The sequence below is a fragment of the Neolamprologus multifasciatus genome, chromosome 13 (genome assembly GCF_963576455.1).
Source record: "Neolamprologus multifasciatus chromosome 13, fNeoMul1.2, whole genome shotgun sequence".
NCBI lineage: Eukaryota > Metazoa > Chordata > Actinopteri > Cichliformes > Cichlidae > Neolamprologus > Neolamprologus multifasciatus.
In genome coordinates, this window is record NC_140451.1 from 34,444,178 (window position 1) to 34,469,452 (window position 25,275).

The window sequence follows — 25,275 nt, forward strand, 5'->3', positions numbered from 1 at the left end:
TTGGTTCAATGCTGAGAGCCCCGCCCCTTTCATATGAACACATAAAGCACTTTGAGTAGAAAAGCACTATGTAAGAACCAGTCCATTTACCATTTACCAAACTAGTCACAATCGTTGATGGCTAATTTAATAGTCGACACGTCGTTTGAATCTTTGTAAGATCCTGAAAGACGCAGGCATAAGTAGGTTTTAAGAGTGTAATAACGAACTGAAACAGAAGATGGCAGCAATGTATCTACGAGAATGCCAGCTGCCGTTAAACCCCGAAGAAGAAGAAGCAACCTCCGGTATCGTAGCTATGTCCAAATTCAGGGGCCGCATCCTTCGGAAACCGTATTTGTAGGCTGATTACGTTACAGCGACGTGACGAAGACTGTCCAAATTCAAAGACTGCTCCAAATGCGTCCTCCTATCCCCCAGATTTGAAGGATGGATCTGGTGTAAAACCTTCGTGGCCCAACCTATCCCAGGATTCATAGCGCGGCTCAGCCAATTCCAGTTTCCAACAATGGCGGCCGCTGCTTAGCTTTAATATTACGCTTATTACTCTTTCTGGGTCACAAAATAAACTTTTAACTCCCGGCACATCATTTTCAGCTCACCGCAGTCTTTCGCTACTTAGGTTAAACATGATATATAAGTCACGTAGACAACCTAAAAATTTTATTGTTGGGCTTTTTTCAGTGTTTTATTTGTGAGTGAATCGGTTTGGCTGAGATTAAAGTTATTAGATTAGATTAGATAAAATAAAACTTTATTAATCCATCGGGTGGGTTCCTCCTTTGTTTTCACACAGCTGAATAAACGTCAAACAGAAAACTGATTAAACAGAAGTGTGAGACGGTCGAGAGTTTCCTCCAGTGTCCTGTTATATTTTAGATAACAAGGAGCAGACGGCCGAGTTTATTAAACCCCAGCGAGACAATCTTTTATTAAAAGTTTAATAAACTATCATCTGCTCTTTATTGTTAGTTAGCACCTTAAACACTTCACGCTGTCAGCTAATGATAAGAGCAGATGGGTGGGTGTGATCAGCTGTACAATTTATGTCTAATGGATGATGATCTGACTAGTCGACTATCAAAATAATCGTTTGTGGCAGCCCTAATGTCAGCGTTTACTGTTGTTCACTGGTTTGTATGTCAGCGTTTACTGGTTGTTAGCTGGTTTGTAGCTCAGTGTTTACTGGTTGTTAGCTGGTTTGTAGCTCAGTGTTTACTGGTTGTTAGCTGGTTTGTAGCTCAGTGTTTACTGGTTGTTAGCTGGTTTGTAGCTCAGCGTTTACTGGTTGTTAGCTGGTTTGTATGTCAGCGTTTACTGGTTGTTAGCTGGTTTGTAGCTCAGCATTTACTGGTTGTTAGCTGGTTTGTAGCTCAGCATTTACTGGTTGTTAGCTGGTTTGTAGCTCAGTGTTTACTGGTTGTTAGATGGTTTGTATGTCAGCGTTTACTGGTTGTTAGCTGGTTTGTAGCTCAGTGTTTACTGGTTGTTAGCTGGTTTGTAGCTCAGTGTTTACTGGTTGTTAGATGGTTTGTAGCTCAGTGTTTACTGGTTGTTAGCTGGTTTGTATGTCAGCGTTTACTGGTTGTTAGCTGGTTTGTAGCTCAGTGTTTACTGGTTGTTAGCTGGTTTGTATGTCAGCGTTTACTGGTTGTTAGCTGGTTTGTATGTCAGCGTTTACTGGTTGTTAGCTGGTTTGTATGTCAGCGTTTACTGGTTGTTAGCTGGTTTGTAGCTCAGTGTTTACTGGTTGTTCGCTGGTTTGTATGTCAGCATTTACTGGTTGTTAGCTGGTTTGTAGCTCAGTGTTTACTGGTTGTTAGCTGGTTTGTAGCTCAGTGTTTACTGGTTGTTTGTCCTGTTGTCGGTATGCTGTCCCCTGGTATCCAGGTCAGTGTGTTATTCTGACTGAGTGGCTGTGACAGTCTGAGCTGATTATCAGTGACCTGCAGCTCCTATTTCCTGTCAGCGAGCAGAGCCACCGATCTCCATCTGTCACTCTGTTTTTGTTACTTGTATTACATTTAAGCAACACTTCAAAAACCTTCAGCATTACTCACCTGTCAGTGCACGCCCCAGTGCCACAATTTGTAATTGTTGCACACAGGTGTGAATTTGTACACACCTGTGTGCTGCAGGTGTCTGTGGTGAACAATGAGTTTGAGTTTATTAAAGAATAACTGAACCTGATGTTTGTTCGTGCTTTGTTTGCCAGAGCACTCACAGTTGTGCTGTTTAACCACTGTTCATTAAAGCATGTGTGAGCCGTCACTGATCTCCACCTCTTCCTCCATCTCAGCGGTGGCTTGCAGCTGCCGACCTGCAGCAGGAAGTGTGCCGTCACCTGGCCATATACGTACCCAGAATCTTTTGCTTGGGGCTGAGCAGCAGTGACAGAGAGGAGCAGAGGGAGGAGCTCGCTTGTCAGCTCCTCCTCCTTGCACCACTGGAGTGGCTCCTTCTGGGGGAGGAGCCAGCGGCTGGTCTGGCGCTGCTGCAGGAGAACAACCAACCATCAGCGCTTTGCGGGCACGTGTTTAAGGTGGGAGAGCCCACCTACTCCTGCAGGTAGGAGACGCACGTCCACAGGTGAGGCATGCAACACAGGTGACTCATTTTAAGTGATGATCTGTGTGCGTGTGTGTGCAGGGAATGTGCGGCCGACCCGACATGTGTCCTTTGCATGAAGTGTTTCTTGGGCAGCGTTCATAAAGAGCATCGATACAGGGTAAGCGCACACACACACACACACACACACACACACACACAGAGTTTGGTCATCATGGCTGCATGGTGTCCTCTGTTTTTCAGTGGACATCACAGTCTGTGTGTTGGAAGACAGCGTTTAAGGTTTTTAAGAAGTTACTGATATTTCCAAAGTTTTAAAAGGATAAAATAGTTAAAGAGGTTTAAAATAAAGGAGGAGGTCCGTTTACGAGAATACGCCAAGCAATAATCCAGTAACTCAGGTGTTCTTGGTCAAGTGCTGCAGATGGAACAGAAGAGGAGGAAGACCATCTCGGACTTGATCATCATCAGCTGGATGTGGCTGACCTCAGATCTACAGAAAATAAACTGCTTAAATAAGTGAAAGGGACACTTTAAAAGAAACAAACGTCTCAGATGTAAAACAAAATCCTTATCCTGGATATCTGTACTGATATAACCTGGGTAATGTGTTGGTAAAGAAAAGAAGCCACATCGTTTGATAGACAGAAAAAGGACCAACCTTCCCGATATGCCCGATGGGGATTTTTCGTTTTTATGGGCCAGTGTTTTGTTTTTTTTGTTCGTTTTTGTAACGGTATAAACAATGAAAGGGGGTGGATTGGCCAACTGGTCATAATCAACTCTGGGCTGGACCAATTACAGCCGAGGAGGTTGGGTGTGCCCTCCCTCTGAAAGCAGTCTTATTACAGACAAACAGAAGAAAATATTACTGAGCTGAAAAGGAAGCGATTTGTCCCGGACTTCAGCTAGAATGAAACAAAGACACAAAGCTGGAGTTATTCCACTCCTGTTGCTACTTCAATCATGAAACTGATCAAATTGGCTTTGCTGTTGCAAGTCCCCTCTCTCTTGTTTGTTTATTGCTCATAAAGCTGCTGGTCATGATGTTTGGATATGTGGTGAGAGGGAAACATGAAGATGAAACCAGGAGATGTCCTTACTGAATCATCAGAGCTGAACAGGTGATGGAGAAACAGGTTTACCTTTTAGGTGACATGGATGAGTTGAAGTTAGGAACTGTTTCTGAGAGACAAATAACACCAGGATCCTTTTCTAAGTAGCTGACAGCTGGTAACTGCAGGGGCGGGTCTAGCAAAGTCATGCCAGGGGGGGCAGGTAGAGCATTAACAGGGAGAGGGGGGCACAAAGAAATTAGGATTGGGCGAAATGCGTTGACAGAGATATTTCAGAGATTTTGACTCAGTCTGCACTCCAGATGGGTTAATTGTTAATTGTGTTAATCGTGATGACTGTGCATTAACGCTGACAGCACTAAAAACAATATAACTTTGGGATGAAAGAGGTAAATTTGGGATGAAAGAGGTAAACCTGAGGATGTAACCAAAGCGGTGTGCCACTTGTGCAGACGTGAAGTGCGAGCAGAGTACTCAAACACGACTAACTTGTATGAGCATGTCCGTGACCGCCGTCCGGCTGAGTATGCGGCTATCACCAGCTTCTGCAGCTCCATCGTTTGGGCATACTCTGAGGAGGGGGCATTTGCTCTCAGATGAAAGAGGGTGCTGTTAAAACAGCGGTATTAATTTTTATTTTCCTGTAATACCCGGTGGGCCGGTCTCTAGTCAAAATGCCTGGGCGGATTTTTTTGTCCCAGTCCAGCCCTGCCTTGCGGACGGCTGAATTCAAAGGAACCCCCAAAAATCTAAATGAAAAAATGATCCTAGGCTAGTCCATTTTGCTGAAATTTAATTGGAGCAACTAAAAATGATTCTCAGTTATTTGTAGGTCTGATTCTGACTGTTTGGTTTAAGACAATCAGACCACCAGCAGGTGTGCTGGTGGTCTGATTGTAGCTCTGGCAGCTCTCATCCTGTTCGTCCCTAAACAAATGAACAGAGACCTTATCTGGGTTGTGTGTGTGTGTGTGTGTGTGTGTGTGTGTGTGTGTGTGTGTGTGTGTGTGTGTGCAGATGACAACGTCCGGAGGAGGTGGTTTCTGTGACTGTGGAGACTCTGAAGCCTGGAAGACCGGCCCTTACTGCCAGAAACACACACCGGGAGATGGCAACCAGGACACCGAAGAGGTCAGACTGATGTCTGTGACTCTCTATTCAATTCAATTTTATTTATACAGCGCCAAATCACAACAACAGTCACCTCAAGGTGCTTTATATTGTAAGGTAGACCCTTCAATAATACATACAGAGAAAAAACCAACAATCATATGACCCCCTATGAACAAGCACTTTTACGACAGTGGGTCCAGCCTGGAAGTAATAAATGCATGAACTAGTTTTTCAGCGTCACTCTGAGACAGGATATTTCTAACTTTAGAGATGTTGCACAAATGGAAGAAAGCAGTCTTACATATTTGTTTAATATGTGCGTTGAAGGACATATCCTGGTCAAAAATGACTCCAAGGTTCCTCACAGTGTTACTGGAGGCCAAGGTAATGCCATCCAGAGTAAGAATCTGCTTAGATACCATATTTCTAAGCTTTTCAGGGCCGAGTACAATAACCTCAGTTTGATCTGAATTAAGAAGCAGAAAGTTAGCGGCCATCCAGGTCTTTATGTCTTTAAGACATTCCTGCAGTTTAACTCATTGGTGTGTGTTATCTGGCTTCATGGACAGATAGAGCTGGGTGTCATCTGCATAGCAGTGAAAATGTATGCTATGTCTTCTAATGATGCTGCCTAAGGGAAGCATGTATAATGTAAACAGAATTGGTCCTAGCACTGAACCCTGTGGAACTCCATAATTAACCTCAGTGTGTGAAGAGGACTCTCCATTTACATGCACAAATTGGAGTCTATTAGATAGATATGATACAAACCACTGCAGCACAGTACCTGTAATACCTACAGCATGTTCTAATCGCTCTAATAGGATATTATGGTCGACAGTATCGAACGCTGAACTGAGGTCTACCAGGACAAGCACAGAGATGAGTCCACTGTCAGAGGCCATAAGAAGATCATTTGTAACCTTCACTAAAGCTGTTTCTGTGCTGTGATGAGCTCTGAAACCTGACTGAAACTCTTTAAATAAACCATTCCTCTGCAGATGATCTGTTAGCTGTTTGACAACTACTCTTTCAAGGATGTTTGATATGAAAGGAAGGTTGGAGATTGGCCTATAATTAGCTAAGACTGCTGGGTCTAGAGATGCTTTTTGAGTAAAAGTTTAACTACAGCCACCTTGAAGGCCTGTGGTACATAGCTGATTATTAGAGATAGGTTGATCAGATTTAAGATCGAAGAATTAATTAATGGCAGGACTTCTTTGAGCAGTTTTGTAGGAATGGGGTCTAAAAGACACGTTGATGGTTTGGAGGAAGTAATTATTGAAGTTATTTTCTTCAATCAGTGATGAGTAGTAAGATGTTCTGGCTTTGTGGAGGGCTTTCTTATAAAGCAACAAACTATTTCTCCAGGCTAAATTATGATCCTCTAAATTTGTGACACGCCATTTCCTCTCCAGATTACGAGTCATCTGCTTTAGGCTACGTGTTTGAGAATTATACCACGGGGTCAGGTACTTCTGATTAGAGACCTTAGTTTTCACAGGAGCTACAGTATCCAGAGTCGTACGTAGTGAGGAGGTGAAATTATTAACAAGATGATCGACCTCTGTTGGGGTAGTGTTCAGATAGCTGCTCTGCTCTGTGTTGGTACAGGGCATTGACGATGATAACAGTGGGTGGATTATATTCTTAAACTTGGTTACAGCGCTTTCAGAAAGACATCTACTGTGATAAACGTCTACTCTCCACTGCTGTGTAATCAATTATTGTAAATGTTATCAGGAAATGATCAGACAGGGACAGACACACTGACACATATGAGGGTGATGTTTGCAACTACAAACACTCGACAAACTCTTGGCTTCCGGTCTTGACTTGTTCTCCTCGTCATCAGTGCGTGTGACGTGATATTGTCGGCAACATGGCAACATGTTTCATTTAGAAGAATACCACAGTGGCTCTTTGTGAAGTGACCGCAGGTACAAACGGCTGCCTCTGTGTGATGACGGTATGTTATCACCTTAACCATCTGTGACTCTGTCTGTCGGTCTGACTTAATGTTTGTTAAATTATTGTTAAGTAACAACCTTCCTGCCGTGAACAGAATTAGAAAATCAAGCAAATTGAGCAGAACTGATGACATGACCCCCATCTGTCTGTGACCCCGCCCCCCCCCCCCACGGTGCTCAGCCTGAACGTGAGTCGCTCCTTTGACCTCGATCATGTGTTCGATGTATTTACACTTTTCTGCATGTTTCAATGCGTTTGATTATTCTCAGTTTAATGTTCAGATCATTCTGCAGAGAGCAGGTGTTCAGGTGAAACTTTTCTGAAGCGAGGATGAGCTGGTAAGCGACGCTGAGTCACCTGTGGTCATACAGTTTGTACGGAGGGGGATTTTTCTTCCTTGTCCCAGCTTGATTATGTAGGGCCTGGACCTATGAGACTATGCTCCCTCAGGAGTGTTTATACAGACTCTCCAGTTGTTTGGCCTTCTGTCCGCACAGTGAGTGGAATTTACAACGGTCGCGGATCAAACCTTCAGTTTTTACGTTTCCTAATTTGGGCCATTTCTGTTAATGATTCTACTTCTACCTCGCAGAGCGTGGCGCTCTTTAATGCCCAATCAATGACAAATAAAACGTTCTTGTTGAACAATTTTATTCTTTCCAAACAAACCCTGGATTTCTTATTTCTAACTGAAACCTGGCAGCGCGATGGTGACTACTTATCCCTCATCGAGCTTTGCCCGGGTGGGTACTCCATCATCAGCCAGCCTCGGACGTCCGGTTGAGGAGGTCGTCTTGCTGCAGTGTTTGGAAGCCGGTTTGACTGCCGCTCAGTAATGGTCCGACATTTTTCATCATTTGAATTACAGCTGGTTAAAATTGGAGATAAAGATCCGTGTTACTGAGATCTGTGGACTCAGTGGTCTCTTTTAAAAAACAGCTAAAAACTCATCTTTTTAAACTTGCTTTTGGTTGATTTTTGTTTTTATGTTTTAGCTTCTGTGAAGCACTTTGTGATTTTATCTTGAAAGGTGCTGTATAAATAAAAATTTCTTTACTTATTTACTTTCACCAGACCTGAGCGCTGATAAGTTGTCCTCTGAGAGCTCCCCGACTAAAACATTAAAAGGAGGTTCCTGTTTGAGGAGGTTCTTAAGCGTCTCTTCAGAGAATATAAAAGCAGCCATGCAAATATTTCCTCCGTTCCCTGGATCCTGTAGTTTGGATTGTGAAGTGTTTCCTCTGTAGGACAGCACGAGTCTTTGAGTGGCAGTAATCGTGGGTTGTTTTACTCAGTGTTGGATGGAGGGAAGAAGGATGTTCACAGCTGTGGTCTAAGGAGCTTGGAAAGAAAAACCATTTGACCTTAGAACTGAAGAAGCTTCTCAGATGAGAGGTGAAACGTCTTCAAGCAGAAGTCCAGATGCCTTTTTCTTTCTTAGACTACGATGACAGGGATGACTGAGAACCTTCAGACATACTTCACAGCTGTGGTTTGAGTGTGAGAGGCTGATCAGAGGCTGGTGTGAACTGAGCTTGCTTAGGATGGTAACCCCGTCTCTCAGAGCGCTCACCCTGTGCTGTTTGTCCTTCCAGGACCCCGTAGCTCAGCTACCCACTGACATGGTCGGCCGTGCGTTCAGTGTCTTTTTCATCATCCTGAAGTATGCCGTCGACCTGCTGACCTGGGAACACGAGGACCTGCTCCCCGCAGGCCTGCAGCCACCGTAGGCTCACTCTACCTTTACCTGAGACACGTGACAGTAAACGCGTCATACTGCAGCGTTCACACTGTGTGTGTGTGTGTGTGTCTGCAGGGAGCGAGAGGACACCTACTACTGCATGCTGTTCAATGATGAAGTGCACACGTACGAGCAGGTGATCTACACGCTGCAGAAAGCTGTCAGCTGCAGCCAGAAGGAGGCCGTGAGCTTCGCCACTACGGTGGACCGAGACGTCAGTACACACACAGTAACACACACAGTAACACGCTTATAGGAACTCAGAAATGTGACGAGGAGCTTCTTGTTTTTCATGTTCTGGTGATTATTCTAAGAATCTGTTTTGTGTGTGCGCGCAGGGCAGGAAGTCTGTTCGGTATGGAGACTTCCAGTTCTGTGAACAGGCCAAGTCCGTGATTGTGGTGAGTGTTTCCAAGTTTGGTAAACGACAGGAAGTCTTGAACTGATGTGGGGGGGGGGGGGGGGGGGGGGGGTGCTGACGGTGCCTGCTTCAGGGACGTTCAATGTCGCACTCATTTACAATCACTGCCTTCTGGTTTTACTCATCACAACTATTTAAGAAACCAAAGAATGTCTCACCTCCTCCTCTTCCTACGTCCCCATCGCCTCCTTCTCTGCTCCTCCTCCTATCCCCTCAGAGAAACACCAGCCGTCAGTCAAAGCCTCTCCGGGTTCAGGTGATGCACTCGTCTGTCGTTGCTCATCAGTGTTTTGCTCTGAAGGCTCTGAGCTGGCTGGGTCAGATCATTCAGTACTCTGGTACGTGTGGACTTCATTACCCACAATTCCTCTGTGTGTGTCCCTGCTGCTGCATGTGGTGACTGTGGACTGTGTTTTAGACGGCCTGAGGAGGATCCTGTGTCAGGTGGGATTGCAGAAAGGTCCAGAGGGAGAGAACTCCTCGCTTGTCGACCGACTGATGCTCAACGACTCCAAGATGTGGAAAGGTAACCGCACGTACCGCTGCTAGTCATATGGCGCTCGAACGGCCACGGTCGTGAAGCCAACAGGTGTGAAACAGTTTGTGTTTATCCATGAGTTGGTCCTTCAAAGGCACACAGCAGAGATACAGTCCCAATTAAATGTTTAAGACCACTTGAAAAGTGGCCAAAAGTCATATTTTGCATGGTTGGATCTTCACCAGGTTCCAATTATATCTTTAATATGCAGAAACGTGAGTGAGACAAAACATTTGAGCATGCAGTTTATTGAAAACAACACAAACTGAAACGGGCTGTTTTACAGCTGATCAAACGTTTCGGGCCACATGCCTTTAAAAGGATAAATCTGGGCACAAATGTGGATTCACTGTCATTTCCTGTCAGGTGGTCACACTGTCATGACGTTCTGATGGCAGAGGCAAACAAATGTTCCCTTTTTGAACGCGGTCGGGTTGTTGAACTGCATAAGCATGGTCTCACAGCACCGTCACTGAGGTGGGACGCAGTGAGACAGTTTTTTGGAATTCCTTAAATGATCCTGAGGTTTATGGAACAAAAGTCAAGTGGAAGACCCAAACAAATGTCATCAGCACTGAGCCGGAGGATCCAGTTGGCTGTCCGTCGAGACACTGGATAACCCTCGACCCAAATTAAGGCCGTTCCTGGTGCCGACTGCAGCCCCATAACCATCAGACGGCCTCAAAACACGTCTTCAAAGGCCTCGTCTCCTTGGACGCCACAGAACTGACCGTTTTGACCAAACATGGGACATTGAAAGGTCCTCTACCTAATCACATGAGCCACTTTCACACCTTGGCTCATGTGATTAGGTAGAGGACCATTAGGGGGTCCATTGTCCCCTCTCTGTGGGTTACTTCCACAGGGTTTAAATCTGGGGCTCTCCACCATTTGACCCTAGAACTGAAGAAGCTTCTCGGATGAGAGGTGAAACGTCTTCAAGCAACTTCAAGAAGTCCAGACGCTTTTCTTTCCAAGCTCCTTAGACGATGAGAACAAATGTAACTTTGATGGTCCTGATGGTTTGCAGTGTTACTGCCATGATAAGCAGGTCCCACCTGAGGTGTTTGCTACGCCCACAGTGAGGGGGCTCCATAATGATGTGGGGTGCTTTTTCCTTCAATGGAACAACGGAGCTTCAGGAGGTGCAGGGGTGGCAAACGGCTGCTGGCCATGTCCAGATGTTGCAGAGAGCATCCTCGTGACTGAGGGCCCTCATCTGTGTGATAAACACTGGGTTTATCAGCAGGACAACGCTACAGTACACAATGCTGCAGGACAAGGGACTTCTTCCAGGAGAGTAACATCACTCTTTTGGACCATCCTGCATGTTCCCCTGACGTAAATCCAACGGAGAACCTTTGGGGATGGACGGCAAGGCAATAGAGTTGGATGTCTCGAGACCGGTCTTGGTCTCAAGACCACTTTTTACGTGGTCTTGGTCTTGCTGTCTCAGATTGACATAGTGGTCGGGAGATTTGGAGTTAAAAGTATCCATGACACACAACGTAACGTTCGATAATGTGTCATTTCAAAAGCATCAGCTCTAAGAGCCGTGCTTTGTAGTGAATCAGTCGACTCCCATTGAACAAGAGACGGCTCCTTACTTAATTTCCTTTCTCTGCTCAGCTCTCACACAGTGGCTCAGCTATGCTCCAATGCCTCCATATTGTGGCCAATCACGTGCGAGGATATAGGGTAATATCATCTTGACTACATGTCTACAAGGCAAGTTTACAAAAATGGACAGCCGCTCCACACAGTAGATGCCCTTCGTGCAGCCGTCTGTTCCCACTCACCTCATGGAAACACTTGCAATCATGCCGCACTGAACTTTTGACGCGATCAGCAATAACAGTGGAGCGACTCGTTACTGAACTTTGATTTGTTTCACAGGTTTTTTGGCGTGTGGTCCTAAACTTTGGATCAGCTGTAAACCAGGTTGTTTCAGTATAAGTTTTGTTTTCAGTAAACTGCATTCTCAAAGCATGTTATGTCTCACTCCCGTTTCTGCATGTTGAAGCTCTACTTGGAACCCAACAATGCAAAATAGGATTTTTGGCCATTTTTCAAGTGGTCTTAAACTCTCGATTGGCGCTGAATGTGACTGACAGGCACTCTAACTAGCTGAAGTTTGGATGCATGGCAGTCTCCTTGATCTGTTTGTTCATGGTGTGCGAGTTGATGAGCTGCAAGTAAATGTGAGCAAGTTGAGGTCAGCTGATCTGTCATTTTTGCAGGAGCGAGGAACATCTATCACCAGCTACTCATGAACAGCCTCCTCATGGACCTCAAATACAAGAAGATCTTTGCCATCCAATTTGCCAAGGTAACACACCTGTGCAGTATACCTGACACCCGCCAGCCACTTCATTAGGTACACCTTGCTGGTACTGGTTGGTTCTCCTTTTTCTTTAAGAGCTGCTTTAATTCTTCACGGCTCAGATTGAGTAAGCTGCTGGAAACACTCAGAGAGGCTGGTCCATGTGGACACGACATGATGAGAACTTCTGTTCCATCTGAGCACAGAGGAGCTCTGCTGCACTGAGATCTTTGACCGTGGAGGCCCTTATACAGCAAACTCACTGTCATATTTAAGACATGGTTGGTGGGAACATGACAGATCAGCAGTCTGAAACACCAGCAACCATCCCACGCTTAAAGTCTCTTAAATCACTTTCCTTCATTAATCTGATGTTCATTTTGAACTTCAGCTCGTCTGATATCTACATGTCCGAATACACTGAGCTGAAGCGCTGTGATCGCCTGATTACATATTTGCATTAAGCTGTTGAACAGGCATACCTAATAAAGTGGCTGGTGAGTGTATATACCTGATCGGAACACCTGTGACAGCTGTGGAGGTTTATATAGTCGGGGGGGGGGGGGGGGGGGGGGTTTATGCTAGTAGAATCTCGATGGTCTGTGATTCCCTGGCAGCATTTGTTTCCTCAGTGCAACAGCCTAAAACCTCACCACATGACCTTGTTGGCTTGTTTACAGCTAAAATGAAAAACTTCATCCAGCCAGTCATGTGTTGATTGAATTTTTAGATCCAAATAAATCAAAGTACTCAAAAAGATCCTCTGGAGTGAACTTTGTTCATTGAAACAGACTTTACTAAACAGTGTCATATAAACAACAAAACAGAACGTCACAATACACAGAACAGCAAGACACCACAAAGTAGAACAGAGCAACCCTGAGGTGTAGAGCCTGCATGCTCATGTAGCAGACAAAAACAACAGGGAAAAGGGGTTACGCTGCCAAAAATAAACCATAAATCTCATTAATTTGGGGTTTTTCTCACTTTGGAAAGTGTGTCCTGTCAAAGAGAGCCATAATTCACATTAACCCCTCCATGAACTGTGGACAAGGTTTGCTGTGAGTTTCTGAAGGCTCAGATGTTGTAGGGCTGTGTTGGACACGTCTCTACAGTGTTGCATGGAGATGTAGGGCAGTACCTCTGGATTGGCAGACTGGTGATTCCCAATTTGAAGAAGGATAGGATGATATACCAGGATAAAAATTCAGTGACGTTAAAGATGCTGGTGATCACTCAGCTAGAAAATGAATCATTAAAAAGTCGACTGACAGAAAGACTTCAGTGATCAAAGCACTTATGTCCACATATTATTCACAGGGATCGGCCTTCGGACTGAAAATAACCCTCCAGTCTGTGAAACATAAATAATATAAAATGGGTCATGCTGAGCTGATCGCCTACAGCTGCTGCTGATCTTGATTAAAGAACCAGTCGCTGCTGTGCATGTGCTGTGCTAAGGTCCGGTTTACAGAACTAACAGAAGTCTTGGTACACCTTTCTTTTGTGAGCTGTCTTAAAGATATCAGAGTTTTAGCGACAGGTTTTTAAAGGAGTCAGTGTGTGGGTGGTGGTGGGGTGTTGGGCGGACAGCAGCGACCTCTGACCCAGAGGTGAAATGTCGTCCCTCCTCCAGAACTACAGACGCCTACAGACAGATTTTATGGAGGACGACCACGAGCGAGTGGTGTCAGTGACGTCGCTGTCTGTCCAGCTCTTCACCGTCCCGACCATGGTGAGTACTCCTCCTACTCCTCCTGCACCTCCACACACCTCTCTCTCTCTGTGTCCCCCTCTCTCTCCCGCTGCTAGAATTACGAACGCTTGCAGAGCGACTATGTGAAAGACGACCACGGCCGTGAGTTCTCCATCACTGACCTGTCAGTGCAAATGTTCACCGTACCGTCACTGGTGAGTTCAGGTGGCTGCCGCCGGAGTAGATGTCATCCCACCGGCTGAGTTCACACCTGGTCTGTTTAAAGTGGGGGCTCCACCAGGATGTCAGACATCACTGAGAAAATGTTATGATCTAAAGTCATCCCTGAAGTTTCACTGAAAGCTGATTAGTTGATAATCAATAATTATAACAGATATAATTATTATTAATATATTATGTATTAATAATAGTTTTAATAATCAGATCAATCACCTTTAAAGTTTAAAGTTTAGTTCTTCAGAATCCACCAAAATAAATGTCACAAGCAAAGAAACACAGATTGAAATGATAACAGGCCCAACACTGAACATGAGGAACGACACGTCTGTACGTGTGTGGGTCTCAAATGTTCTGCAGGCCCGGATGCTGATGGTGGAGGAGAACCTGATGACCACCATCATCAGGACCTTTGTGGATCACCTCCGCCACAGAGACCCGCAGGGGCACTTCCAGTTCGACCGCTACACCGCCCAGCAGGCCTTCAAGTTCGGGAGAGTCCAGAGCCTCATTGGTGACCTCAAGTGAGCCCCAGTTAGAGGTTACGAAGGGCCAGTTAGAGGTTACGAAAGGCCAGTTAGAGGTTACGAAGGGCCAGTTAGAGGTTACGAAGGGTCAGTTAGATGTTACGAAGGACCAGTTAGAGGTTACGAAGGGCCAGTTAGAGGTTACGAAGACCCAGTTAGAGGTTACGAAGGGCCAGTTAGAGGTTACGAAGGGCCAGTTAGAGGTTACGAAGGGTCAGTTAGTTTACAAAGGGCCAGTTAGAGGTTACGAAGAGCCAGTTAGAGGTTACGAAGGGTCAGTTAGTTTACGAAGGGCCGGTTAGAGGTTACGAAGGGCCAGTTAGAGGTTACGAAGAGCCAGTTAGAGGTTACGAAGGGTCAGTTAGTTTACGAAGGGCCAGTTAGAGGTTACGAAGGGTCAGTTAGTTTACGAAGGGCCAGTTAGAGGTTACGAAGGGTCAGTTAGTTTACGAAGGGCCAGTTAGAGGTTACGAAGGGCCAGTTAGAGGTTACGAAGGGCCAGTTAGAGGTTACGAAGACCCAGTTAGAGGTTACGAAGGGCCAGTTAGAGGTTACGAAGGGCCAGTTAGAGGTTACGAAGACCCAGTTAGAGGTTACGAAGGGCCAGTTAGAGGTTATGAAAGGCCTGTTCTGTAGTTTGATGAATCTTCTTTCACAAGTGTAAATACTGTGGGTGTGTGTCGTGTTTTATGATAAAACCAGGCCTCCCAGTGTAACCAGTGCTTCTACATGCAGGTATGTCCTGATCAGCCCTCCGTCCAAGTGGTGCGATCAGCTCAGACTCAAGTTTCTAGAAGGTTTCTACGCTTTTCTGGAGCTGCTCAAGTGCATGCAGGTAACATGGAGACAATGTGAGGTTTACCTGTACAGGTGCAGCCCGAACATCTCTGAGCCTGTCTGTCTGTGAACCCACCTCCCTGCAGGGCATGGACCCAGTGGTGAGGCAGGTGGGGCAGCATATTGAGATGGAGCCTGAGTGGGAGGCGGCGTTCACGCTGCAGATGAAGCTGACCAACATCATCACGATGATCCAGGAGTGGTGCTCCACTGATGTGAGACAACACACTGAACACGCTACATGTAACATTACAAACGTCACCTTTTATGTTTCTACAGTTTATTTTTTGTTTTCTGGATCAATAATCTGATCAGTTTTAAATAAACTGATTGATTGAGTGAGCCATCCAAGCCTTTTCTTTGCTCCTTTGTGTGTGTGTGTCAGGAGCGTGTGCTGATCGAGGCCTACAAGAAGTGTCTGAGCGCTCTCAGTCACTGTCATAACAGCCTTCCAGATGGTGAGCAGCCAATCAGCTTGAGCCTGGCAGGCCACAGCATGGAAACGTTCAGGTATCAGGTGTCTCAGGAAAAAGTCTCCATACACCTGCCGGTGTGCAGGCTGCTGGCAGGTAAACACACACACACACACATTTTAAAACTCACACCATCTGTCTCCACGTCCTGTTTGAAGTTGTATCGATCACCTCCTCAGGTCTGCACATCCTCCTCAGCAGAACAGAGGTGGCGTCTCATTTCCCTGAGCAGCTCCCATTGGTCAGTAACAGATCTGATTATTATTGATCCCTGATTGGAAACGCCATTTTCAAACCAGTTTGATTCATTGATTGTTGATGCCACGTGTCCCTCAGGGTGAACTAAGCCCCCCCCTTCTGATCGAACTCCCCCTCCGTTGCCTGGTGCTCTGTGCCCAGGTGCATGCTGGGATGTGGAGGAGGAACGGATTCTCACTGATTAACCAGGTGAGTTCTAACCTGTTTATCTATGCAGAAGGGATCAATGCTGATTAGCTAAGTTTTTGCTGTTTGTTGTTTCAGATTTATTATTACCACAATGTAAAGTGTCGAGTCGAGATGTTCGACAAAGACATCATCATGCTACAGGTACAACTCGCCTCTACTGACGCTCCACTTATTCTACCAGTGCAGATTCAGCAGCACTAACGCCTCTGTGAAGCATTGGTGCAGACTCTCTGCTCACGCTTGCTGCTGTTTTTGGTTGGGTGCAGGCAGGGGCGTCCATGATGGATCCAAACCACTTCCTGATGATCGTTCTGAGTCGATTTGAAGTGTTTCACGTTTTCAGCACTGCTGACATCAGGAAAAGATACAGAGAGGCCAACAAGGTCAGTCCTCTTCTGTTGTCAAGACGCCGTGATGTTACTGCTAAACTTATCGGCCCCACCCTCGACACAGATACATTTCCAAAGATTGTTATGTTAAAGCTCCTGCAGCGTCAGGTGATGCAAAGCTGCAGCAGATTAAACTCAGACACCTGCACGAACAGACAAGAAGTCAGATTTCGCAGAAGGTCGTTTTGACTTGTCTGTTTATTTGCACGTAACGAGAAATTAGAATCACGTCTGCAGGTCAGACATTCACATTACGCTGTGTTTGACAAGTCCTCAAAAATCCATTTGCAATGTTGAGTCATTCGAGTTTAGATGGCGAAAATGGACTCTGCAGGTGTACGCTACACCGCCACAGGTGTACGACTGACTCCTCCCACTCTGTCCTGTGTTTCAGGACCTGGTCCAGCAGAACACTCTCATCGAAGAGATGCTTCATCTCATCATTATGGTGGTCGGTGAGTTTGTTTCCTCTGAAAATGAGTCAGAGAGGTCGCCTTGTCCAGGTGCAACATCAGCACAGCCTCTGCATGTGTGTTACAGGTGAGCGGTACGTGGCGGGCGTTGGCCAGGTGGAGCCCTACGATGAGGTCAGAAGAGAAATCATCCACCTGCTGTCCATCAGACCGATGGCTCACAGCGAGCTTGCCAAGGCTCTACCTGAGAATGTGAGACCCTAACCTGTCAATGTTTTTTAGTTATGCTGTTACATATTTGTCGAAGTATTTGTGAGTTCTGCTTTAAAAAGTTTATTAACCCTCTGGGCTCGACGGACGCGCCGGCACATCCAAATCACACGACCAATTTAAGATGACTTTGCAACAAGATGCAGCCAACCCGAGTCTCCGAGTTTAAAGTACGGACGAACTATATACGAGTTTTCAAGTTGTGTTGATAGGACACAAAAAACCAGAGTCATGATCAAAAATATACCTGATGTTTGGTCACAAGATAAAAGAAAGAAAAAGCACCACTTTCCTATTGGTGGAAAAATGTACCATGTCAACCAATCACAAAAGGATATGGCAACATGTGACAATTGGTTGTTTAGGAAGGAGGAGAGGTTTTAGGAGTGACAGCGGCGAGAGAGAGTGTTTAGACACAAGAGATTTGTGACATTCAGTGTGTTTGGAGTGTGTAGTTGGTGTGTACTTTATGTAGTTAGTTTGCAGTTTTATGCAGTTACCCTGTAGTTTGTTGAGTTAGTGTGTAATTAAGGTGTAGTTTTATCTACTTTTGTGTAGTTGGTGTGCAGTTTTGTGTAGTCTTTTGTGTAGCTAGTGGGTAGTTTTGTGTAGTTGGTGTGTACTTTTGTGTTGTCAGTGGGTAGTTTTGTGTATCTGTTGGGTAGTTTTGTGTAGTTTGTGGCTAGTTAGTGTGTACTTTTGTGTAGTTGGTGTGCAGTTTTATGTACTTAGTGTGCAATTTTGTGTAGTTAGTCGACTGCTGAATGTCACAGTTGCTGCCAAAAAGCCACCAAAGGCAGATTACAGTGTGAGCAGGAGCGGGGACACACCTGCTGCTGTCTGGCCTGCAGGTATCAGGCTGTGATGTTCTCCTTTATCTTATAGTGGACACAAATTATATTTTCGAGTGGCGGAAATAATTTGTGTGGCATATTTGATGCAGAACAGCTGACTGTTCTGTGAATAGTTTGAAATGGTTTGAAATGGCCCGCCTTGGCTGCATTTTTAGGTAAATAGATGCAAATAACTTGTGCATAGGTTATTAAAATGTACAGTTTATATTTGCATTTCAAATTACGACAATGATTCATTAATGTTTGTGTTAGTTACAGCAAAAAATAACCTTTTTTCTACTCAGATTTTATGTTTTTTACCTGACTTTAGATCAGTTGTGTTAATATAACTGTAGTAGTTTGACTTTAATTCAGACCTGTGAGGTCGTGCTGAAAAGAATGATAGCAAACAAGTAAATGAGTAAAATCAAAGGTGACCCCAGAGGGTTAAAGGCTCGATCATACAAGATCTGCTGAACAGGTGAACCTGACTTGCCTGAGGCTAAAATGCTTTGTTTGTTTGCTATTTAGTGTTTCTGAGCGCAGGGAATTTACTGTTTTTACTTCTGTGCGCTGAAACATTTTCAGTTTGATGTAATAACCTGAGTTTGTGTCTTCAGGGGAACAAGGAGACGGGGCTGGAGAGAGTCATCGACAGCGTGGCTTCATTCAAGTCAGTCTTCAAATATCATCAGTCCACCTTAAATGCACGTGCATCCTTACAATTTCCTTTTGTTCTCTATGTTACAATAACTGCAGTACTGAGTGTATTAGTGTGTATTTGTACTGCAGTACTGTGTGTATTTGTGCTAACAGGAAGCCAGGTGTGACAGGTAGAGGGCTGTATGAGCTCCGCCCTGAGTGGAACAGATACTTCAACCTGTACTTCCATCACTACAGCAGAGCTGACCAGTCAAAGGTACACTCACTGATCTGGATGCGGATCAGAGCGTTGTTGATTGGTGTACATGTTGTTGCTATGGTAACGCTGCGTCCTGTGTTTCAGGCTGAGGAAGCTCAGAGGAAGCTGAGGAGACAGAGTGGCGAGGACACAGGTAAGCACACCTGTACAAAACACCAGCAGGAAGACTGATGGATGACATGGTCACCTTGGTAACGTGTCTTTGTGTGCATAGCCCTGCCCCCTCCCCCTCCTCCCCCCCTCTGCCCTCTCTTCGGCAGCCTGGTGAACCTCCTGCAATGTGATGTGCTGCTCGCCATAGAGGGCGCCGTGCTGCAGTGGGCCGTGGAGCCTAGTGGGGGGGGCTGGACTGAGTCCATGCTGCAGAGGGTGAGTGTGTGTGTTTAGCATAGAGTAGCTCTTTATTGCCGTTGCACATGAAATAAAATGTAAATGAGGGAGCAGGAAGAAATAAGCAACAGCAGGGACACACTGGAGAGGTCTGGGAACCAGTCCAAAGACTTGGTCTGAACACAGTGTGAGTGGCCTGAGTGATGGGGGTTAGTCAGACCATGGGCCTTCCTCAATACGCGAGTCCGTACTCACGATTTGTACAATTGGAACACCTGCGTACTTGATGATGTCACAGTTGTTACTGCTGTCACCTCTTAACTGTGAGTAATATGTCATAAAGCTGAACTTTCATCTCAGCCAAACCGGTTTACTCAGGAACAAATAAAACACTGAAACAAACATTAGCATTTAGAAGTGATCTACGTGACTTACATATCATGTTTAACCCGAGTAGCCAAAGACCGCAGGTGGTTTGAAAACGATGTGCCGGGAGTTCGCTGTTCCTGCTGGCTCTAGTGACCCTTGACCTCCCGGTCAGCTATCGAGCTGGTGGGTAACAGACATCTCTGAAAACGTCGGAGTCGGTTTTGATAAACCGAGCAGATATTTGAAGTTTACATTCTCGCCTGAAAGAATCTAAAAATTTTGTGTCCCAGAAAGAGTAATATTTAAATTTAAACGTTTTTAGCCGCGCTCCTCCACTATTGCCATGTTTGAGCTTTGGACGAAATGCATTCTGGGATATTTAGCTGTACCAAGTCCACACAAGTCACCACCGATGTATGCTCGATAAAACGTGCGGAGCGAGAACACATCTGGGAATTTTTCACGTTCTCGGCTTGATGCGTACTTTGAATTGGACCAGTACTTGGTCTGCGACTGATGACGAGTCCACGAGTACTGTACTGTCCCCCTTTCAGGACGCTCGACCTGTTGGTGGCGTTTGTAGAGTACAGATTGCAAACTTGCCTCATTAATGTCCCCAACAACGATATGGACAGATATGCTCTCTCTGCTGTTTACTAATAGTAAGTTGGAGGTGGTTGAGCGCTGAGCTAACGTTAGCATCCGGGGGATGTAAACAATGGTAACTATGGCTACCGTTAGCTTGCAAGGTAGATCAAAGGGCCTGCACTGAATGGACATGACCTCCGGTGAGCAGTGACTGTTTATAGTTGTGTTGTTACGACTGTAGTCCTACAGCCCCTGCCCTTACCTTTGTTGTGGTCCTGGTGGTGTAGGGTCCAGCCTGGTGACTCCACTGGGGCATCAGGGATGTTAGGATGGAGCCAGGATTCAGTTACACATCTCTGATTGTAGCTCCTCCCTTTTGTTTGTGAGGGATCTGGTGTTGGTGAGGAAGCTGGGTGAAAGCGGAGATTTGCGTTGTTGTTTTCGAAGCGTCCCGCTTTTGTTTTCTCGTGTGTGGTTCATCAGTGTTAGATCAGGATGAAGAGCTTTAATGGCTGACTTTAATCATCACTGTGATCTTCAGAAACACCTGTAGAAGCCGCCCTCTGTCCTAAATAAAACATCAGATTCAAAGTGTGTGTGTGTTTGTACCTCACCTGCAGGTGCTCCACCTGGTGGGCATGGCTCTGCTGGAAGAGCAGCAGCAGCTGGAGAGCAGCAGTGGAGATGAAGATGTCACTTTCAACTACACCTGCAAGATCACACGTTAGTACACCTGTGTGTGTGTGTGTGTGTGTGTGTTTGAGTGTTTACCTGTGTGTGTGTGTGTGTGTGCGTGTGTGTGTTTGAGTGTGTGCGTGTGTGTGTGTGTGTTTGAGTGTTTACCTGTGTGTGTGTGTGTTTGAGTGTTTACGTGTGTGTGTTTGAGTGTTTACCTGTGTGTGTGTGTGTTTGAGTGTTTACCTGTGTGTGTGTGTTTACCTGTGTGTGTGTGTGTGTGTGTGTGTGTGTGTTTACCTGTGTGTGTGTGTGTGTGTGTGTGTGTGTGTGTGTTTACCTGTGTGTGTGTGTGTGTGTTTACCTGTGTGTGTGTGTGTGTGTTTACCTGTGTGTGTGTGTGTGTGTGTTTACCTGTGTGTGTGTGTGTTTACCTGTGTGTGTGTGTGTGTGTGTGTGTGTTTACCTGTGTGTGTGTGTGTTTGAGTGTTTACCTGTGTGTGTGTGTGTGTGAGTGTTTACCTGTGTGTGTGTGTGTGTGTGTGTGTGTTTACCTGTGTGTGTTTGAGTGTTTACCTGTGTGTGTGTGTGTGTGTTTACCTGTGTGTGTGTGTGTGTGTGTTTACCTGTGTGTGTGTGTGTGTGTTTACCTGTGTGTGTGTGTTTACCTGTGTGTTTACCTGTGTGTGTGTGTTTACCTGTGTGTTTACCTGTGTGTGTGTGTTTACCTGTGTGTTTACCTGTGTGTGTGTGTTTACCTGTGTGTGTGTGTTTACCTGTGTGTGTGTGTTTACCTGTGTGTTTACCTGTGTGTGTGTGTTTACCTGTGTGTTTACCTGTGTGTGTGTGTTTACCTGTGTGTTTACCTGTGTGTGTGTGTTTACCTGTGTGTTTACCTGTGTGTGTGTGTTTACCTGTGTGTGTGTGTGTGTGTGTGTGTTTACCTGTGTGTGTGTGTGTGTGTGTGTTTACCTGTGTGTGTGTGTGTGTGTGTGTGTGCTTACGTGTGTGTGTGTGTGTGTGTGTGTGTTTACCTGTGTGTGTGTGTGTGTGTGTGTGTGTGTGTGTTTACCTGTGTGTGTGTGTGTGTTTACCTGTGTGTGTGTGTGTGTGTGTGTGTGTTTACCTGTGTGTGTGTGTGTGTGTGTGTGTGTGTGTTTACCTGTGTGTGTGTGTGTGTGTGTGTGTGTGTTTACCTGTGTGTGTGTGTGTGTGTGTGTGTGTGTGTGTGTGTGTGTTTACCTGTGTGTGTGTGTGTGTGTGTGTTTACCTGTGTGTGTGTGTGTGTGTGTGTGTGTGTGTGTGTGTGTGTTTACCTGTGTGTGTGTTTACCTGTGTGTGTGTGTGTGTGTGTGTGTTTACCTGTGTGTGTGTGTGTGTGTGTGTTTAGGTCCAGGTGAAGCTCCCAGTACTTCAGGAAGTGTCCTGGCTCTGCTGGAAAGTCTGCAGAACACTCCTCACCTGGAAGTCCACAAAGACATGATCACCTGGATTCTCAAGGTAACCGCTGATGTCACTGTGATGTCATTGTGAATTAACACCAGAGTGAAGGTGTGAAACTGAATCAGTGCGATCTCTGTGTGTAGATGGTGTCAAACATCAAAATGATGAGAGAGCGAACATCGTCAGCCTCCTCTTTTACTGTCAGCCTGGAAAGAGGCTCTGAGGAGGTGAGACTCAGCACCGCTTCCTCTTCCCTGGTTATCTCCTGACTGATTGGCTCATTAACTTATGTGTTGATTAAGTGATGAATTGATTGGTTCCGTGCTGCAGACGATGAGGGACAAAGATAAGGCAGAGAGGAAGAGGAAGGCGGAGATGGCGAGGCTCCGCAGGGAAAAGATCATGGCTCAGATGTCAGAGATGCAGAAACACTTCATCAACGAGAACAAAGAGCTGTTCCAGCAGAGCATGGAGGAGCTGGAGGCGTCCACGTCAGCCGCCGACCACAGGTACAACTGCATATTTACACCGGTCCTAATACACCTGTGGACCCACTTTCATTCACATTTACTAGATCTCTTACTATCAGCTGGGCACAGCCGTATTTATCTGTTGGAATATGAAATGCAAGGACAGGTACACCTGTGGCCTCACCTGCTGCAGAGCACACGTGTGACTGAAGAGCTGATTCAGAGAATATTAAAAGATCCTCTCCCTCCTGCTTTACAGTCCTCCCACTGCAGAGCTCACCTGTGTGTCCCAGGTGGCCGTTGGTCCCAGGAGGGTGGGAGGGACTGAGCGCCGACAGCTGGTCACCTGTATCCTGTGTCAGGAAGAGCAAGAGGTCAGAGGTCACAGCAGAGCAATGGTGCTTGCAGCATTTGTCCAAAGGTCCACTGTTCTGTCCAAAACCCGCCGCTGCAACCTGCCCAACCCAGGTGAGCTCCAGTCTGACATCATCGGGCGAGTGACCAGTCGAAGTTCTAACCTGTGATCGTGTGTTTCAGAGCACCGTGACCCCCTGTTCATGCACCCCGACCTCCGTCTGGGGATTCACACCGCCAGCTGTGGACACATCATGCACGCCACCTGCTGGCAGAGGTGACTCCCCTCACTCGCACACCTTCCAGTCGGCTCTCAGGATGTTACACCTGTCCTCACTCTGTTCAGGTACTTTGAGGCGGTACAGCTGAAGGAGCAGCGGCGTCAGCAGCGTCTGAGAGGCCACACGAGCTACGACGTGGAGAACGGCGAGTTCCTCTGTCCGCTCTGCGAGTGTCTGAGCAACACCGTGATCCCCATGCTGCCGCACGCAGCCTCACCTGACCACAGGTACGCTCACCTGACTGCAGTGAGACACTCACACAATAAGCACACCTGTGCTGACCACAGGTACACAGGTTCCTGGCTTTGACCTGATGTTGCGTGAATGGTTTCCTCTCTCTCTCTTTTTCTTCTTCAGTGTTGAAAATCCTAGTTTCGAGGTGTGGCTTAAGACAACCAATCAGCTGATAGCAGCTCTGCACTCTGCACACAGGACGCAGTCTGATGGTGAGTTACCTGTAAGAACACGCAGTCAAACCATGTTAATGTTAATTAATGCGTGTGTGTTACAGGTGCAGCAGAAGAGGCGGAGCCTGTCGTTCCTCAAGGGTTCAGAGTAGACTTCACGCCGCAGTGAGTCATGTGCTGTTTGTACTGATCCTGATCAATAACCTAATGGGATATTATGTGGTGATGATGTCATTGTGATGTCACAGGAACCCGTTCTCAAGCTGCATCAGTGAGATGATTACCACCTTCAGCCTGTCCACCTATAAGGTGGGACTGAAGGTGAACCCCAACGAGCAGGACCCCCGAGTCCCGGTGCTGAGCTGGTCCTCCTGCGCCTACACCATCCAAAGCATAGGTATACACACCCGAGACAGACGCACGCACAACCACCTGAGACAGGTGTGCACCTGACACAGGTGTGCTCCCACCTGAGAGGTCACAGGTTGTCCTGTTATTTTGTTTTTCTGCAGAGCGCCTGCTAATGGATGAGGAGAAGCCACTTTTTGGAAGTTTACCTTGCCGACAGGTAACACTGTTTATGACAAAGAAGAGCTGTGAATGGTCAGGCAGAGGGGGCGGGGTTTAAGAAGAGTTCACCGAATTTATTACAGATCAGTGTATTGATTACTGAGTTCTGTGCGTCGATCGGTCTCCGGCGGATGCTGTGGTTTCCTTGGTAACCTGATAATGTGTGTGTTGCAGGACGACTGTTTGAGTTCTCTCACCAGGTTCAGTTCAGCGTGTTGGACTGCAGCTCCTCTGAAAACTGTTCACACCCACTTCATCAGACTGTTGTCAGGTACAAACACACACAGTCTCATTTACACTCAAAGACACCTGTTACTGACAAACACTAACATTTCAACAATGAAAGAAACAAAATGTAAAAGAGTCCCCAGAGACGATTCCACAGACGCATTTGTTTGTCTGCAAGTGAAATCAAGAGAGCTTCAGATCGTTGTGCAATGAGGACGGAGCAGAAAAGGAGAAAGCCTTCGTCCCAAGCTCTGTACGAACTGATGGAACAACGTAATGATGTCCTGAGTCTGCAGTCTGACTGTTTGTGCAACATATGCTCTGATATATAAGAGGACAATGAACCAGAATAGATTTTATAGAGAAAGTGATACCAACGAAGCATCCTGCGTGGGGCCAATGAGGACCAGTCAACCTGAGAACAGTGGTGTGTTAAAGGTTTGCAGCCAGTTATAAATCTGGATGCCATAGACAGCAAATCTAACAGGTGAAGAGAGCGAGCATAGGTATCCAGTAATGTCTGACATGCCATGATCAGCAGTGTCAAAGATTTCTGCTAGATCAATAAAAAGAGCTGCACTGTAGTTCTTTGTGTGCTTCATAGACATCATTGAGAAGTTACTGCGCAGTTTCCTGATGAAAGCAGGTGAAGTACTATTTTCATCCAGATAACTTTGAAGTTGATTATTTACCAATTTGGAAATTATCCTGCAATTATTAACCATTGAGGGCGATAACATTTATTTGATACACACACACACATAT

At 46.0% G+C, this 25,275-nt stretch overlaps 1 protein-coding gene across 6 annotated transcripts in view; it reads left to right on the forward strand.

The window, feature by feature from the left end:
* The window catches only part of ubr2 (ubiquitin protein ligase E3 component n-recognin 2), a 29,453-nt gene that overhangs the window by 1,657 nt on the left and 2,521 nt on the right, over positions 1-25,275 (forward strand). For 2 of the 6 annotated variants that reach the window (XM_085181891.1, XM_085181894.1), the window contains exons 2-37: positions 2,300-2,568; positions 2,650-2,728; positions 4,662-4,775; positions 8,324-8,454; positions 8,545-8,683; positions 8,808-8,870; positions 9,108-9,228; positions 9,309-9,416; positions 11,669-11,757; positions 13,388-13,486; positions 14,045-14,208; positions 14,947-15,046; positions 15,135-15,263; positions 15,434-15,617; positions 15,701-15,762; positions 15,858-15,968; positions 16,044-16,109; positions 16,235-16,351; positions 16,752-16,812; positions 16,898-17,022; positions 18,494-18,546; positions 18,690-18,792; positions 18,880-18,928; positions 19,010-19,164; positions 20,703-20,805; positions 22,148-22,257; positions 22,344-22,427; positions 22,531-22,709; positions 22,930-23,138; positions 23,208-23,301; positions 23,371-23,532; positions 23,663-23,751; positions 23,817-23,877; positions 23,961-24,109; positions 24,225-24,280; positions 24,457-24,553. In XM_085181891.1, coding sequence (XP_085038017.1) covers positions 2,300-2,568; positions 2,650-2,728; positions 4,662-4,775; positions 8,324-8,454; positions 8,545-8,683; positions 8,808-8,870; positions 9,108-9,228; positions 9,309-9,416; positions 11,669-11,757; positions 13,388-13,486; positions 14,045-14,208; positions 14,947-15,046; positions 15,135-15,263; positions 15,434-15,617; positions 15,701-15,762; positions 15,858-15,968; positions 16,044-16,109; positions 16,235-16,351; positions 16,752-16,812; positions 16,898-17,022; positions 18,494-18,546; positions 18,690-18,792; positions 18,880-18,928; positions 19,010-19,164; positions 20,703-20,805; positions 22,148-22,257; positions 22,344-22,427; positions 22,531-22,709; positions 22,930-23,138; positions 23,208-23,301; positions 23,371-23,532; positions 23,663-23,751; positions 23,817-23,877; positions 23,961-24,109; positions 24,225-24,280; positions 24,457-24,553 — 4,084 coding nt within the window. Of the gene's footprint in view, positions 1-2,299; positions 2,569-2,649; positions 2,729-3,920; positions 4,626-4,661; positions 4,776-8,323; positions 8,455-8,544; positions 8,684-8,807; positions 8,871-9,107; positions 9,229-9,308; positions 9,417-11,668; positions 11,758-13,387; positions 13,487-13,563; positions 13,663-14,044; positions 14,209-14,946; positions 15,047-15,134; positions 15,264-15,433; positions 15,618-15,700; positions 15,763-15,857; positions 15,969-16,043; positions 16,110-16,234; positions 16,352-16,751; positions 16,813-16,897; positions 17,023-18,493; positions 18,547-18,689; positions 18,793-18,879; positions 18,929-19,009; positions 19,165-20,702; positions 20,806-22,147; positions 22,258-22,343; positions 22,428-22,530; positions 22,710-22,929; positions 23,139-23,207; positions 23,302-23,370; positions 23,533-23,662; positions 23,752-23,816; positions 23,878-23,960; positions 24,110-24,224; positions 24,281-24,456; positions 24,554-25,095; positions 25,102-25,275 lie in introns of those variants that run through there. The other 4 variants (XM_085181889.1, XM_085181892.1, XM_085181895.1 and 1 more) reach the window with 3 other exon arrangements.